A 17,563-nucleotide genomic window follows, 5' to 3' on the forward strand; every position below is an offset into this window, starting at 1 on the left:
ACTGTTCTCTTTTTCTGTGACCTATATATGTTAAATGATTTTTACTTTAGTTATCATATCAGAGGAACTAATGATGTATGAGTTGACTTTTTTTTATGTTTTGGTGTGTAATTTACTATTAATTTCCCAGGAAGTTTCCAAGAAATAACAATGTCAATGTTTTTGCTAATCATTATGTAAAGAAAATGAAAGCTCCACTTAAACCCAGGTTAATAGTTATTAGTTATTCAACTTTATTCTTTTTTCTTTTTTAGTCTTCATATATGTTTAATTGTAAGGCTGTCTAGACAAATTTCACATTTTTGCATGTTCAACTCACCTGGTTTGCACTGACTAAAAGACTCCCAGGGTTACACTAGCAATGTATTACAATCAACTAACTGGAAGTTATTAGCAATGTAAGAGTAGCTAACAATATGATAGTAACTAATGGCAAAAGGGCTGAACAAAGTGGTCGTCCATCAGTAATTTCACGAGGCAAACCTGGAAAGTATTAGTGCAGGGGTTTTAATTCAATTTCGACATCTGTAAGATAAAATGGAAACTAAGTGGCATTTATTTAAAAAAAGCAGCACTATGCAGGCATTTATTTGCACATCCCATAATAAACACTGACACATGAAAAAGGTTCATTGGCATTAAATGTCATTTCCTATTATTTCGTGATACAGACTGTTATCTCTTTAATATAATGTTAAAACTGCACATTGTTCACATACAGTTTATGAAAATACTATGTGGCACTGAACCCAGTAATATTTTTTTAACATATGAGAACAAACTCACCTCTTAGGAACATATAAAACATGAGCATTTTGCATGAAAAGTTATCATGAATCCTTCGTACTTTTGGATATGGCTTTGGCAGTTTCCCACCTGTTAAATATAAAGTATATTGGTTTGCTCTACTCAGTAGTAATACATTTACAAAAGAGAAAATTGACAGCATTTCTTTCTCATTTCACCACTTTCCATTTCAGTCGTGTCCATGTGATCCTTCAAGAGTTAAGTTCAGTAATTATCTGCTGTTGTTTGACAATTGTCGCTGTACTTTAGTTTTTGTAACATATGTTTAAGACAAGTCTGCAGGGACTTCAGGATCCTCTTAGAGAAGAGGAAATTGGATCAATCCTCCTATCAGTCCTTCATCTTCTCTATATACCACCTAGGAGAAAAAATAATGCTGTGGGAATGTGACATGGCTCCCCTGTTGGTTACACCTTGTACTTGTTTTTTCTCAGGCAAGTTCATGCAAGTTTCCATCTGTCCAAGTCAGTGCAGTAGTACGAGTACAACTAGTTAGCTTTCACACAACTCCTGGCATACACTGCAATGCAATATATCATTCTTGAAACTCTTCACTGCAGCAGGGTTCAGGTGTGGTTATTCAAATGTGAGGCTTTCACGACAGATTTTATATTAAGTTGATCTGTTGATCTGTTGATAAAACCTGCAATCCCAGAACCATGTATCCATCCACAATCAAGACCCATTTCCTCATGCACTGCCACCAGATCTGTACGTGCTTGTAGATAAAATCCACCCGCAAATCATTTATCCTTTTCCTACCCTTTCCCTTTCCCTGCCCTCCTACCCTCGATGTCCACTCCCAGGGCTATCCTCGTGTATTCGTAGACGACGTAGGACATGCTGACAGCAGGAATGACTTTCAGCAGGTTGGGGGAAATTCCTCTATAAAGTCCGGCCACGCCCTCCTGAGTCAAGATGTTGTGAAGCAAGGTCAACATGGAGGGTCTAGGGGCTCCCTTCTCTGAAGCTGAGGAGAGAGAAAAGGGCTTCACTCATGCATTCTGCTCTCTCACTAGACGTAAGCCTGCCACACTGTTGCTACCCAGTGTTATCTAAGAAACGTCACGTTCAATCCAGACGGTTTCTGTTCTTGTCAATTTGTACGACTAAGTTACTGGATCTAGCGGTTTTGTCAGTTGTTTTGTTTTAGCTTATTAACTAAAAATGCGGTAAACAATCTGGTGTTTGCTATATTATAGAGGAGGCAATAAATTTATATTAAATATTATAAATACATTTATATTAAATATTATTTTATATTTTGTCAAACAGTAGTTTGACAAAAGTCTTAACTCAAGGTCCACTTACCAGCTTTCAACCACATCTTGTGGTCTTTAGATGTGATTGAAAGCCCTAGTAAAAAGCTAGCAAGTGGACCTTGAGTTAAGATTTTTTTTTTTGTCAAACTACTGTTTCCAAGGCCAAGATCATCCCTCCAGTAGAGCTCAGAGACTTGTAGAATCTATGTCAAGGAGCGCTGCAGCTGTTCTGGAGGCTTGTGGTTGCTCTACACCTTACTAGGACACTTCACCTTTGATTTCTTTTAATGTGTCACCCATCTGTGTATATTAGTATAACCCTTACCCTTTGCCTGCATTCGGGTGCGAATCAGTGCCAGTGGGTAACTTGCCAGCTGTCCACAGGTGCTGGAGACGGCACCACAGCCGACCAGCACCATGACCCCCGGGTCGGCTAAACCTCTGTTCCTGTTCAACCAGGCAAACTTCAGAGTCTGGGGGAATAAGGAGAGAAGGAAGAAGGTGAACACTGAGGAGACGGATGCTGTAAGAGCTGTGCCCTTTCATGTCTCTCTGACCTCATAGACAGCCAGGTCGATGCCAGCGTAAGGGACAATACCCAGCAAGTTGGGTACATAGCCCTTGTAGAAGGCCGTGACACCTTCCCTCTGTAGGATCTTTTTGGCACAGTCTGCTATTCCTGAGTACTGGCCTGTTTTTCTTAGTATGAGACGGGTCTTCAGTACCTGTAAGGAAAACAAAGAGGTGGGAAGGAAAGAAACAAATCATTTCACTGGTTATGCAAACCAGGAAGTGTGTTTTCTTGATCATATAGGAATGTTTTTATATGTGTATTAACCTGATATTACCTCCATTGGGTAGATGGCTGTCTGAGCTGTAGCTCCAGCTAGAGAGCCAGCAACAAACCTCTCATGAACCCTCAGTTTTCCTGTTTCATTATTGCCACGCATCACATTCTTGATCTATGCAGAGTTACAGAGCAACAGAAAGAATAAAGGAAACATAATTTGAGAGATTAGTATGATCATAAAAAAAATGATAAATTATTGTATGTGACTGAAAAAAGATGGAGTGTTGTTTAAAGACAGACCTAGCCTTTTTGGGAAATACATTTATTTGTTTTCTAGCCGAGAGTTACATAAGAAGTTTGAAACCACTCTCATGTCTGTCTGTTGAATATAGGACTACAGCCAGGAGCCAGTTTGCCTCGTTTAGCATTAAGACTGGAAACGGGGGAAACAGCTAGCCTGGCTCTGTCTAAATGTCTAAAATCCACCCACCAGCACCTCGAAAGTAATTCAGTAATTAACACGATATATCTTGTTTACAAAAACCAAAGTGAAAAAACAATATGTTGTAGTTTTATGGGGTTTTATACGCTGGACTATTTCTTGGTTCGTAGCAGGGACTTCCTGAAGTCTTTTGGCCACTGTCAAGTTGCAAGACAACCGGAGGTAGCTCCAGGAAATTACAGCTTCCAGTCTTTATGCTAAGCTAAGCTAACAAGCTACTGACTTCTCCACCTGTTCATAAGCTGTGAACTTGATTGCAGTCTCTGGGGCAATTTTAAGAACGTTGATTCCGTTGCCTCTCCACAACGACTGCAGTCCTCCTTCTTTCACCATGTACCGAAAAGTGCTCAGCGCGTTCCCTTTAAAATCAGAGGAACCATGAACCTGGCAGAGCAGAGCAAGAAGGTTATCGCTTTGTGTGAGGCAGTAACGGCTGACTGAAACAGATGCATGTAACACATAAGCGCTTACACATCAATGATCATTTGGTTTCGGGCTAATCAGAGAGATGAGATCGTAACTGTCCCTGACTGACCTGTCGGAAGACTTTGAGGCGGTCCAAGGGGGCGGTTCCAGTCCGAGATACAGATCCAGCCATAGCTCCAGCCATCAGCTGCCGCCACACATACCCAGACTTCTTCTCCTCTTCTGAAAATTCATCTGGGACTATCAACTGCTCACCTATATCCAACATCTATTGAAGCCATGGTGGTTGGAATAAGTGTGAGAAATGAGGATAATAAAGGGGAGAGAAGAAGACAGACAGAGTTGAATACACAAAAGTATGCAAAATACTTTTCTTGTTCAAGGAGTGTATGTCTAAGTGTGCGTAACCTCACCAGTGAACGTTTCCAGTAGCGTGCCACGTCCTCCATATTAGTGAGAGGGTTAAACAGGAAGTAGTCTCGCCACTCATTCCAGTCAATCGTCGTAGTACCATCCTTGTGCATACTGTGTGACAAATACATACAAGCAAATCATGAAAATTATGTTAAGTTGACAATTCATAGTGGAAAGTAGAATCGTTAAAGTAGACACAAAGTTATGGAAGGTAGGAACAACAATTTGCTCATGTTTAGACACAGCGAAGGAGTCTTTCAATGCTTTAGCAGTTCAACAATGTATGAGAAGAATCTTCTTGGTTTACCCCAACCTACCTAACAGAGGAACTGAATGTGCAAAATTAAAGCGGTTTTCAAGACACAAAAGTAAGAAACGCGGCACCGACTCTGACTACAAGTGTGAAATTTGAGCTCTAAAAATGCAGTTCAGCGACTAGCCACTCCAGGTGCAGGAAACAGGTAGTTCAGCAGACACACTTTCTGGGTAATTTTGTCAAAGGATTTTTCTTATCTGAGAGAGGATAAACTGGAAATGTGCATAAGGAAGAATATCAGGGGGAATGAATCATCCAGGGTTTGACTATCAGAGCAACCACCATGTTCTGCTATCATCCCAACACCTCTTGGCCTACACCAGAGTGAAAGTTTGATGTATCATACGAGGAGGCAAAGCCCAGATGTGTGATGTTTAAACAGCAATCTAAACTCACTGAATATCAAAATATAACTCAACACACTCACAGACCAGTTTTAGGAGCAAGTGGAATTTGTTTTGTTCAACTGTGTTAGAACACAAGACTGAAAAAGTATTGAATGGTATCTTGACTGTTGTGGCTGTACAACATGGTAAAGCTTACCATTTGCTGCTGAGATTTGGATTCCCGCCTTGAGCCAATCCTTTAGCTTTCTCCTATGAACTGTTCGTTTGAACTACTTTCTGATATATTGTGCGAATGAGTTCAGCCTCAATGTTGTCAACCGGCTGACAGCTTATATTCTGTGGCGGTTCTTACTGTGGATCCCAATGTGATTTGGTATCAAATATCAACACACTGTTAGCAGACCTCAGCAAAATCCTGGTGGCATCCTCGAGGCTGATGTCCATACCCATGGCGTGTAGACAGTGCTGGATTTCCGTTGCATCTATCTGACCTGCAAATATCCACCAATCACACACAGTGAGAAATGACAATATGGAGATTTTTTAAAATTACCTCAATATAGACATTTTGATATAATAGTGTAATTATTTATTATTTCCAGTGTGCTCATAGACTTGTATAGACCATCATGGTTCCTGTCCAGGTTGCTAAACATGAGTTTGAGCTGTTTTTCATGGGTGCGAAGATACTGTGTGAACTCTTCAATGTCCAGTACTCCATCATGGTTGGTGTCACCGGTCTCCACAATCTGAAAGCAGAGAAAACCAAGTCAATGAAAAATAAATGTCTGGGCATTTAGCGGGTAATTATTCAGGAACCAAAAAACGGAGAGTTAATTACAAGATTGATTGTAAATACAAATGCTTTATGATTACATCTGAGACCCAAATATGCCTGTATCATACTGTTCAGAGAGCTGCTTGGCTTTTCTTTCTAATTGGTAGTGGGACAAAAACTCATTTTAGCCAATCCACACTGGGAACATCAGACATCATATCATGCTGTTGGATTCTTGTAGAGGCAGTCTATGATTAATTCTGTACAACACCATACGTTTGCAGAGTCTATCAGTGCAAATACAACAGAGGTGACCGAGACAGCTACAAAATACCACAAGATCAAGATTACGCTCAGTCTTTAAACAAACCTCTACCTTGGCATCTGATGGACAAATAATGCTACAGCATGTTGTATATTTGAGGAATAACCAGCAAAAAAAGTGTAAAATACTGTACAGTTTTTTTTTAATTTAATTAATTTGTCTTGAAAAGTATACAACACATACAGACTGTTACAAAAATACAAAGTCTCCTTCATTATTAAAGATAAATGTTTTCATGCTGTAATTAAAGGATCTTGTAAAATATAAAATAATGACATGTCTCATTGACCAGTCAACTGGTATCTCTGAATTTGGGGCAGTTGTTTTTGAGAGTTTATTTATAAGGTTTTGTCAATTTATTACAGTGTAAACATTTAATGGGATTTTAAATGCATATTGAAGATACAGTCTGTATTTTAAACAAACGGCGTGGATAGCCGAATCACATACCAATCTGAACGATCAGAATCTCATTCATCATCCTTAAAATTTTCATCTCCAATCCCATTTCTGAAATCTTGTCAGAACGTCTTGAAAAACTCAGCCCAGAGAATGAAAATATGTATAAAGAATGTGGAGTAAACAAATAATAAATGCAGACTGTTTCAAGGAGAATTAAAAAAATAGACAAATAAGAAATGTTACAGAATAAAAGTTTGTAAATTTGGACAATAATCTATACGTCAAAAGAAATCAAGTGTGGGACCGAGAGAAAGGTTACCATTCTCATCTTACGAAGTCATGCTCCTTGTACCAAAATAGACAGCATGCTATGCTTTACATATCTCCACACAAACACACACACACACACACACACACACACACACACACACACACACACACACACACACACACACACACACACACACACACACACACACACACACACGAACGTTTGTACTTCTATCTTTGTGAGGACACTCATTGACACAATTCCCCTAACCCCAACCTAAACCTGATTCTAACCTTAACCCTAAAACCAAGTCTTTACCCTCTTAAGTCTTATCAGCCCCTTGAAGTTGTCAGGACCAGCCAAAATGTCCTCACAATCCCAAAATGTCCTCAATCCAATGGTTTAAAATCAAACTGGTCCTCACAATGTATGGCCATACAAGTACACGCACACACACACACACACACACACACACACACACACACACACACACACACACACACACACACACACACACACACACACACACACACACACACACACACACACACACACACACACAGACTCCACCTCTTACATCTTACCATTATTTAAACCTTAAAGACTAAAATGTATTGGTTTTTTGTCCCCTAAAGGCAGGGGAATCCCCACAGTGTTATTGTGTGACATTGAGACATTTATTTTCCAACAACATGAATAATAAATTTTCACACACACACTTGCATATGGAAGAGAGAGAAGAAGAAGTAGTACAGGAAAAGGTGATAGCAGGTCTTCTTGGCGACCCGCACATTTCTTGCCAGAAGAAACAGACACAAACAGACTGAGAGGAGAGAGACAGTTTGTATTCAAAATAAAGCTAATCGGCTGATGTTCTTCGCCGCTGCTGTTGCAAAAACAACAAGACGGCTGATCATAAGGACCAAGGAGGTTTTACTTAAGGAAAAATGGGAAGGATCTCACTGAGATGAGAGAAGCGATCATTGGGTCCTTTACTTATAAGTTAGTAACTTTATTAACAGAGAAGGAAATCCCTGTAGGATGCAATGTGTTAAAGTTTGTGAAACATTGCAAAGTAACATGAAGTTTACAATTGGTGTTCCACGGGAATCAGTGTTAGGTCCCGTGTCCTTTAGCCTATATATTAATGAGCTCCCACAACAGTCTCATGATGTAGAAGTGGAAATGTACGCAGGTGACACTGTTGTATACACACACGCAAATACAGCTGAGTTAACAGCTGCCAAGCTAACAGTTGTGCTGGGAAGGCTCACACACTGGCTCGATCAATCATGTCTCAGTCTAAGTGGAAACAAGACGAAAGGTATGTTTTTCTCTAAAACCAAAATACAACCTCCTGACGCTGATATCAAAGGTGAAAGGACTGACATAGTCACTGATTTTAAATATCTCGGCGTGATACTGGATCCATATTTGAACTTTAAGAAACATGTTTAAAAAATGGTTGAAACCATAACGTACAATTTGGCGAATTTTAGACATATAAGAAACAGTCTCTCTCTGGACGCAGCCAAGATATTTATGCATGCTTTGATCCTTTCCCATGTGGCTTATTGCATTACATGCTGGGGGCAGGCTGGTGAAACAGCCGTAAGACCTCTTGAGTCCTTACACAAAAAAACTGTAGACAAAAAACAATATATATATCTATCACTGGAGAGATAAAATTTACTGAGCTTTGAGAATTTTAGATTATTTTCAAATTTGTGCATGTTTTGTACAAATTTAAATGGTTTGGCCTCCCCTCCACAGCGTGACTTTGTGGGCACTCGGTCAGTAAATTCTATTAGATCCTCCAGAATATTCTCTATGTGAGATTGTACCATACCATTTCGCCACATTGCATTTGGGCAATCAGCTTTCTCTGTAACAGCCACAAATCGATGGCACAGCCTGCCTGACGATGTGAGGGGCTGCTGCTCTATCAGCACTTTCAAAACCAACTTAAAAAGTCTGCTAAAACCTGCCCAGCTCTGCACTCACTAACTTTGATATTCTATTTCATGGTCTTCATGAATTGCTTTTATTTGACAAGCACACATTTGTGATGTGCTATTTTGTGTAGTTTTATATTGCGTGTGTTATGTGTTCTTTTTTGTATAATTTTGTATGTTGTTTCTACTTTGTGCTGTTTGTTATTGAGTTGTTTCCTTGTTCTGACCAGCCAGGGGACTACAGATGCAAATTAGCTTGAAGCTATAATCCGGTACGATGCATAAAATGTTGACATTTATGTTTGACCTGTACACTTGCCCTCTTAAATAAATACTTATTAAATAAAATAAAGAAAGAAAACAAACAGGTGTGTGTCATACAGGTGTCTTGCTGTCCTACCCTTTCCAAGGAGCGTCTAGAAAGCCCTCGGCCTGCCAGCCCTGCCCGCAGATCAAGGATGTCAATGCGTCCATCTTGGTTGAGGTCCATCTTATCAAACAGCTTGACCCAGCTCTTCTCCCTCTCCCCGTCTGGACCAGGGGATTCACTGTCCTGGCAGTGCGCCCGAGGGAACCAAGGCCACTGGATTCCCATAACTGGAGCCACTTAGAGTCAGCTGATGGGATACAGCGGCGTCAATTAAATCAGTACAGCATAACCACCCAACAGTCATTGCATCTTATCAAGGCTGCAAGAATTCACTCATATATCGAATCCATAACAGTTGGCACTGGAGGCTATCAGTAAAAGCGATCTAATCCAAACTGTGACTAGTGGTTCCCAACCAGTGGGTCGGGGACCACACAAGGGGTTGCAAAATGATTCTGAGGGGTCATGAAAAGAGCACTCCACTGATTTAGCATTGGTGTTCTATAACATTGTCAGACTCACGATGGACTTTTTTTTTTAAAAATTGGATCAAAATCGCAGCAGCAGAACCAGAGATATCCTCTTTTTCATTCCACACATTCTTTAAGCTTGCTTCGAAAAGTCCATTGCCTTGCAGGACAGGTTCTGGTTTGTGTTTTAAGATACAGCTGTTTGTGTGTCCACCCTCTTAATCTGTTTTAATCATTTTAACTATCCAGGGCATGCACTGGACACTGGACAGCCACTGTTTTTATTGATAAAACGTTTTTTCAACGTGACAAAATCTACAATTTCAAGTCCTGTGGGATTTCGTAAAACCACATGTTCTGTGGAGTGGAGCAATAACGGATGTTTGGCGGTGTTTGGTTGTCACAGATACACGGAAAATGCCACAACTCAAAACACGGGTCGGTCCACATGGACAGGAGCAGTTCAGCTTCCATACAGTCTACGTTCACGACCGTGTTTAACTTGATCCTCATACTGCTAGGACGCTCTTGTGGTCTAACAGTAAAAACTACGAGACCATTTTGTGACTCACACCGGCTATGTTTATCTCCAGACCGACCCGCGGCCCATGGCAGGATGCAGAGGATCAGGACACAAGGCGGAACCGGCGGGGCTGGAGCACAGCTAACTGCCTCCGAGTCCGTCCTGAAACCAGATTTGACGCCAGACAAGCAGCTCCCTATAGGATCCAGCCGGTCCGGGAGGTCTCTGTGTTCGCCACTATTGATCGCTCGCTCGGTCACGTAGATTTCGCAGCGACTCTTGCTGTGGAAGCAGGAAGCGAGGAAAACGCCTGCTGGCGGCCAAGTGTCAGATCCGTGTGTGTGTGTGTGTGTGTGTGTGTGTGTGTGTGTGTGTGTGTGTGGAGGCTGCTCTCTGGGTCTGAAGCTGGCAATTGCTTATGTCTTGTATCAGCCACTCATAGATATTGATGATTGTTGGTGAACACTGACAGTTGGCGGTTTGTCATGGAGTCTGTTTGCCCCTGAAATCAAATAAACTAAAGATCCTCAACCAGGATCGTTGGCGAGGATTTTAGAAATACTGAGCTCACACTCCCAAGTCCATGGTCCCCCAGTGCACCCGCCTCCGCCTCATAAAATTCTGACAAGACACTGAAAAGAAAGACTCATAGATTTTATATAATTATCATCACTAACTTGTAAAATATAATGCGTTATCGTGGAAAATAATAAACGCATATAAAGGAGTGAAAATCAGCGCCATGCACCTCAAGCAGCAATGACTTCAAAATGCTGCTTACATGTAGATGCATTAATTAACTAGAATGGCACTCGGTAGAGCGCAGACCTACGCCAAGGGTCAATGTCAAACAACGTGCACCAGACGTCAGAGGAAAAAAAATAAAATTTATGGGAAATGATCCGGATCTGCTGCAAAATTCAACCGGCTCTTCCCCGGCCCTAGACCCATCCCTCCGCCAAGTTCGGTGCAAATCGGTTCCGTACCTTTTGCACAATCCTGCTGACAAACCAACCAACAAACAGACACGGGTGGAGACACCACCTCCTTGGCAGAAGGAAAAATCAAGTGATGCACTGCAATATACTGGCCATCAGAAACAAAACCCTCTTAAAGGGACCACTCTGTTTACTGAGTAAGTTTTTTTTCTGCAGATGATACATTTGTACTTTTAAGTCACATTCTGATGGCAGGACATTTTTTTGTAACAGTCTTTTTACAGAGTGATGTCGCTAGTTTACCGAAGAAGTGTAAAAAATACTGTGCTTGGAATAATAATTTGTGTCTGAAATCATTTAAAAATAAAGAGAGATCAATAAACTAGATACAAATCTTAAAAGCACATCGACTCCTTCTCCATCACTGAAAAATATAGAATCTATGAATATGCAAATATTGTTCATTTTAAAAGTTAGTTTAGTTCATTGTTGGACAAGAAATGTACTTCACTGAAAAATCTATTCTCAGTGTTGATGCACTGGAGGTTTCAAGGTTCCACTTCACATTTGTCTAAGTTACATCCTGGACCACAACAGGCTTCCAGACTTGTGGTGTGACAAAATCCTCTCGTACCTACACATCGGAGAAACTTTCCCCCCTCAGCAGATGAATGCTGCCTACTTCGCACATACAGTGCATTATTCTGCACAGTGGAGGTCAAACATCCGAATGAAGAAACAACAATAAGCAAAATACATTCCTGAGTGGGGGAGGCTTTTAAGTTAAAGATCTGAGGACTTCTTCCATCAGTGTTGACACTAACACATGCTACTGAGAGGCTTTTTTCTTCCATGTATTAGTATGTTATGCAAAAAAACCCCAGAAGAATCAATAGCGAAATGGAAGGGGTTTGGGGGATTTGAGCGTGCATCCCTGACAATACACCATAAAATAACAACACACACACTCCATACACAAACAAAGAGTTGAACAAAATTAGACATTATGTCTTAGAGTAACATTTTAATAATTTTTTTTTTTTGACACAACATCATTTGCATTGAACCAATATCTGCGTAGAGCCTATGAGGAGGTTTACAAAACAGCTGGAGAAAAACTAACAAATCAAGAGTAAGGAAAAAGGAGAAGAAAATATACCGGCGCTGCTGTTATTGCGGAGGTACTGTATTTAATGACCTTGGTCCTCTTTTCATGTCTTATCTTGTCCATCATTATTAAACACATCCTTGGTCACCCTGCAGTTGTCTGACTCTCCTGAGATGAGTGATGTTGGCAGGCCACCTGCTGCTCCCTCATCACTTTATTCTCTTGCAATAAAGGTCAATGTATGTTTTGTTTATGACGGACTTTTAGGTCTCGTAATGATCCTCGACCGCACACAAAGAAGAGGTCCCCTTGGTTTCATTTTCCTATTATATCTGCCAACTTGTTTTGTATCTCCCTGTTGACAGACCTCTGCGGACTGTAAGCACATATACCACCTCCCTCATTCAACTGCTTTCATCCCTATTCAGCCCCCGTCTCTGCACCTGCTAGAGAGAAGCAGACTGATGTATCAGATAGCTTCCAGGTGGACTATATAAGAGCAGCACTGTGTAGTTTTGGAGGCAAACTGATTGTCTACTTCGATCAAGTACATTTTTATTTTCCCTTTGCCGGTTTTCTAAGATTAAAGACCTCAATGTGTAAGGGACTCTCCTCCCTGCCCTCCTCATGCCTGGAGAAGTAAGTATTCGGCAGGGTCATCGTGTTTTGTGTGTAAACAAGTTATTTCCTAATTGCGTAGTTTGTATTATGAAGTGTTGTGTGCCAAGCCTGGTGTGATTCCCAGTGTCCGTCTGTGTGTTTCAGGGCAAAAGAGATGCGGGTGAAGTTAAGCCATCTGGCCGAGACACACCACAAGCACAAGTACACCTCCCGAAACCCGTATTTCAAATAAGTATTAAATCCACTCATATAGATGCGGATTTATGACTGTCTCCGTCTCTCTTCTCAGGGTTCATGATGGGAAAACTCTTCAGGACCTGGAAACTCTACTAAACAACAAAAGTAAGACACAGTTTTCCCTTTATTCATTTATTTTTATCACATTTGAAATGAGTTTATTGCTTGAACACACAGTCCAGATCTTTTTGACATGTCAAAGTAGGAATAACACAGGTGTCAGTAATAAAATGAATGATGGCTGAATTCCATTTAGCTCACTGCCACACTGTCATGTCTTACTGGGACACTTGAATAGAGCAGAGACACTGCTAATGTTATTAGTAACACCAGTGCTTTTCCTACTGTGACAAGTCAAAATGTCTGCTGCGAACAATGCCCAGTGATTGTCCTGATTTCTCCAACTGAAAATTTCTTCTGTACGCAAGTATAAAGAGGGTGCAAAAGGATGCAAAAAAAAGAAACCCTGTGTTATGTTTGCACAGCAGGTGCATAGCTTGCACCGTACACGTCTTTGTCCATTACAACACTAACACCTTTGGTACATTGTCATCCTCCACAAGTTGTAATTATTAAATGAAATAATAGTGACTGAATTTTACTGTAGTTTGCATTTTAACAGAAACATGCTGTAAAAATAACCATATTTATTTGCTCTGATTCATTCCTCCTCTTCTGGTTCGTTCCTCCTCCAGTTGGTCTGCAGGCATTTCATGGGTTCCTGCGTTCAGAGTTCAGTGAGGAGAACCTCGAGTTCTGGCTGGCCTGTGAGGACTACAGGGTTTCGCCCTCAGACCTGCAGAGGGCCAAGGCCAGCAGCATCTACAGCCAGTTCATCAACCCTGATGCTCCCCAGGAGGTTGGTGAAGAGGAGAGTGTGATATACGAGGACCACAGGGCAATGAGACTGAAGGACGTCTGTAAACGGTTAACACATAAAAGGATGAAAAGTAGACTAATATTCAAGAGCTTCTTTTGATAAACTGCTTTTTCCCCTCCAGGTAAACCTGGATGCTGAAACCCGCGAGGCTCTGTTGAGTGTGATGGACTCTCCATGTGCTGACACGTTCAAGAAGGCACAGCAGAGGATCTACAGCCTTATGGCCAAAGACTCCTACCCTCGCTTCCTGCGCTCCCATCACTGCATGGAGGCCATTAAGGCTTTCTAAACATACAGTCCACCGTTTATTACCACAAACCTGCTTTAGAAATAAGTGCTGATGGATTTGTATTGCTGGACATGTTGATTGTATTTTATCATTTATTTTAACAGCTAGCTTGTTTTTTGATTTGTCTTTCGTATGGTAGTACTGTCCTTGTGCACTGTATCCAGGATGCATGCTGTTACTATTATGACACTGAGTTGTCGGCATAGTTAAAAAGTCTAACAGAGAAACCTCATAATTATGAAATGTAGATACAACTACACTGAGCCTCTGGACTACATAGGAATGAAATAAATACCTCAGAAGAGAACCCATAATCTGGTATTATACAGTATTTTTTCACACATACTGTATATAGCTCTATTGTTTCCTGTAGAAGCTTGCCAAACTTACTTACTCACTCACTCAGGCATAGGCTTCTAAGAATGTATGTTGATATTAAAATAGCTTGAATAACGTTTGGTTGAAGGCCCTCTTCCTCAGATGATGGCGCTTATTCGGGACAAACAACCTGGTGCATGCCTCTGCTATACAGCTTCACTTTGGCCAGTAAAAGAGCGGCTTACTGCTCTGGTCACGTTCAGGCCTCTAAACTCATACACACATACATTAAAAGGAGATTCTACACATCCAAGTGTTTCAAGTTGTATAGAGCTTCTTGGGGCTCCAGCAGGAGCCGTGCTAAGTCTGATAGATCACCTCAAGGGAGGTCACTTGAGTCAGCAACAACCAATCCTCCCACCTAGCTGAAGCTGGCTGAGCATTGCTTTGTGGGTAACGCAGGTGCCAGATTTCTCCCAGTTTTGACAAGGAAGCAGGAAAGAAGACAACTTTGTGGTTCTGCTGCATCGATTTAGATACGGTCTGTCAGGTGTACAAAGCAAATTGCAAAATGACTGGAGCAGTCTGAACACCACCACATCTTATTATTGCAGGTGGCTAGTTCTGTAGATATTCATCCTCTCTCAAAACAGTTAAAAAAAAAAAAAACTTTTACCATTTGTCACTGATATTTGACTTTGCGGCTGTAGTGGGAGCTCACCAAGACATATGAGAAAGGCACTTGTCAACACGGTCAATGTAAAAGAGAACTTCCCCGAGCCTTGATTTAGCTGATGACTGTTATTCTAAAATCATTCACGGTCAGTCCTTCTGAAGCCATTGCTGGATTTTGCTGGCTGACAGAAAACTCCCAACTCCTTACCAAACATCTGCCTGAAAAAAAATCTTGGAGAATAACAATGAAATAACCTTTAATTCAAATATGCCATTCAAAAAAAAAAATACAGCATTTACAAAAATTCTACATACAAATAGCTAATGGAAAGTGTATGGGGATTAACAGTTTGTATAACCCTAATCAGAAAACCCACTTGTCATTTCTCACATTTGATTTGTTTTTTCTTTGTCACTTACATTTGATCAGTTTAATTTGAAATAAATGGGTTTTGGCAGACTTGATACATGCAAATTTCATTTAAGTCTGGAAAAACTCAGATCAGACTTACTGCCAGTCTGCACATGATCTGGATGGATTCATTTGTCCACGCTGTATTTCCTGCTCACAACAGACTGTTTCAATACAATTAGATATTGAAAGAAATGAGCAGTGATGGCTGGAATTTACACTTGCAAAGTGTGTTGAACATATCTCAAAGGATTCTTGACAGTGATGGTTGCAAGATTTATATTTTAGTTGAATGCTGAAATCCTTTGCCTTATACTTTTTCTGCTGCTATGTTAACATCATCTTTATAGACCCTGCTCCTTATATGTGAACATTCTTACAGCTGAAGTGGAATGAATACAGTGAACTGAAGAATAGTTCTGATTATTTCTACATACCTGAAGTCAGCTAATATATTTGGGAACAGGATAGGTGACATTTGAAATTAAATGTAGCTCACTGACACTTCAACTCAGTCCTTTGTGTAGCACCCTCAGACTCAGGTCTGTAGGTGTGTCCAGTCCTATTTGCAGCTGGTTCCTGGATGGGCTGCTCCTCGGTTGCCTTTACCCTCAGGCCCTTTAACCACACTCAGCGGCTTGTGAAGGGAGGAGCTGGCCTTCTGGGTCACCTCCTGCTCAATCTTGTTCCTGATGGCAACTTCGAGACCCTTCAGGGGACAGCAGGGTTAAAGTCAGCGTTAAAGTTAAGTAATCCCTCAAACTCACGGATGCCTTCAGTGTTAAATTCAGACTGAAGGAGCTGGGTGGAGACAAACTGTAACTGTTCCACTGTCACTTTTGTTAAACCTGCACTCACCTTCTTCAGTTTCTGTTGCTGAACCACTTGAGTCTTCTTAGGCGCAATGACCCTCCCTTTACAAAGTAAAAAAAACAAAAAAAACAATCAACAAATCCTACTACCAACTGTTCATCAAATGAAATGTAATTTGTTACAGTGGTCATAAACACACTGAATGGTAAAGTATATCACCAGAAAACAGTCCCTAGTTAAATACTGTCTTTGTGCCCAACAGTAACAGCTCCAAGGTTCATCTGTTTACATCAGAGCATTTCTTGCTTTCTAAGTTGTGTTTGTCATTATTAGTGTCATTTTTAAGATAAATGTGAAGTACAATATTTCCGTAATGTTTGCTAAGTATATCCCTGGCTTTTACAACATCTAGCATCTTTTTTTAAATACAAAACTGTAGTTTATTACAATCTCTTACATTATGTCAATATATCAGTCGTCATTACAACATAACGTGTCTGCGTTTAATCCTACCTTCAGGAGGTGTTGATTCAACATATGTGGTGCTGCTGTGTTGTGTTTTACCAAGAGACGTTTCAAATGTGTTGTGGAACATTTTTATATTAGTGAGGGCAGACTATGGCCTGAACATTATAACCTTCATGGAAATTTTTACTGTGCTGTTGTATCAGACCGCAGTAGTTTTAGCTGGGTGTCTAATAAACTGGTGAGTGAATGTTTAATTACCATGGGTTGCTCAAGTGGCTTCCAAGGCAAGTATCCCAGCATGTGAGTATAAAAGCCAGCCATGTTCAGGGAAAGGTAGAGCGAACTAATCTGTCTCTCCTGTGTGAGTTTAGTCAGCCGCTAGGTTTACTGCTGGATACATATTTTGGACGGAGGAGCATAACTGTTGTCAAGCCACGTACTAACAAGTTGTGCTGGATGTTAAGAAATATTAAGACGCGAGTCACTTCAACGTGTTCAGCTGTTTCCATGCAGGTCACATGTCGGTGCTGTTCGAATAAAAAGAGTTTCCAGGCCTTTTCAGCAACTCGGAGAACAACATGTAAGAAATTAGAGTCATACCTCCTTTCTTCGGTCCTTTGTTTTTGTTTTGATGGTGTTTCTTGGAGGCTCCTGGCCGCTGAGCTTTAAACTTTTGAGAACCTTGAGCCATTTCTGCTAACCGGAAAGACACAAAGCGCTTCTTCTTCTGTCTTCCTTTAACGGGCGGTTTCCATCCTCGTTTGTTGCATTACCGCCAACTACTGTTTTTTTTGTGACATAATAACATAATTCAGCTTGTTTGAGACAGACAAATACAACTCTTTT

The 17,563-nt window shown here is 40.8% G+C and overlaps 3 protein-coding genes across 5 annotated transcripts; 1 reads left to right on the forward strand and 2 right to left on the reverse strand.

Annotated features, from left to right (window-relative positions):
- Positions 1-507: 507 nt before the first annotated feature.
- On the reverse strand, positions 508-11,029 carry LOC120800477 (calcium-binding mitochondrial carrier protein SCaMC-3-like). 3 transcript variants are annotated; one of them, XM_040146609.1, is made up of 12 exons: positions 10,008-10,288; positions 8,996-9,212; positions 5,490-5,613; positions 5,268-5,355; positions 4,201-4,312; positions 3,897-4,055; positions 3,593-3,745; positions 2,918-3,031; positions 2,627-2,794; positions 2,395-2,542; positions 1,595-1,777; positions 508-1,165 (listed from the first exon to the last, which is right to left on the reverse strand). In XM_040146609.1, exons 2-12 carry the CDS (start codon positions 9,188-9,190, stop codon positions 1,155-1,157), a joined length of 1,455 nt encoding a protein of 484 aa, XP_040002543.1. In that variant the 5' UTR covers positions 9,191-9,212; positions 10,008-10,288; the 3' UTR covers positions 508-1,154. The 3 variants fall into 3 exon arrangements, with proteins under 3 accessions (XP_040002543.1, XP_040002541.1, XP_040002540.1); XM_040146607.1 differs by lacking the exon at positions 10,008-10,288 and adding an exon at positions 10,945-11,029 and having other exon boundaries at positions 508-1,777; XM_040146606.1 differs by having other exon boundaries at positions 508-1,777.
- Positions 11,030-12,545: 1,516 nt separating this feature from the next.
- si:ch211-196h16.12 (regulator of G-protein signaling 5) lies at positions 12,546-14,308 on the forward strand. The gene is made up of 5 exons (XM_040145976.1): positions 12,546-12,643; positions 12,770-12,826; positions 12,915-12,967; positions 13,558-13,721; positions 13,864-14,308. The coding sequence occupies exons 1-5, from the start codon at positions 12,600-12,602 to the stop codon at positions 14,029-14,031; spliced, it is 486 nt and encodes a 161-aa protein (XP_040001910.1). The 5' UTR covers positions 12,546-12,599; the 3' UTR covers positions 14,032-14,308.
- A 956-nt stretch (positions 14,309-15,264) lies between these two features.
- c15h19orf53 (chromosome 15 C19orf53 homolog) lies at positions 15,265-17,469 on the reverse strand. Its single transcript, XM_040145978.1, has 3 exons — positions 17,318-17,469; positions 16,295-16,350; positions 15,265-16,145 (listed from the first exon to the last, which is right to left on the reverse strand). Exons 1-3 carry the CDS (start codon positions 17,406-17,408, stop codon positions 15,999-16,001), a joined length of 294 nt encoding a protein of 97 aa, XP_040001912.1. The 5' UTR covers positions 17,409-17,469; the 3' UTR covers positions 15,265-15,998.
- Positions 17,470-17,563: the final 94 nt, after the last annotated feature.

The sequence above is a fragment of the Xiphias gladius genome, chromosome 15 (assembly GCF_016859285.1).
Source record: "Xiphias gladius isolate SHS-SW01 ecotype Sanya breed wild chromosome 15, ASM1685928v1, whole genome shotgun sequence".
NCBI lineage: Eukaryota > Metazoa > Chordata > Actinopteri > Istiophoriformes > Xiphiidae > Xiphias > Xiphias gladius.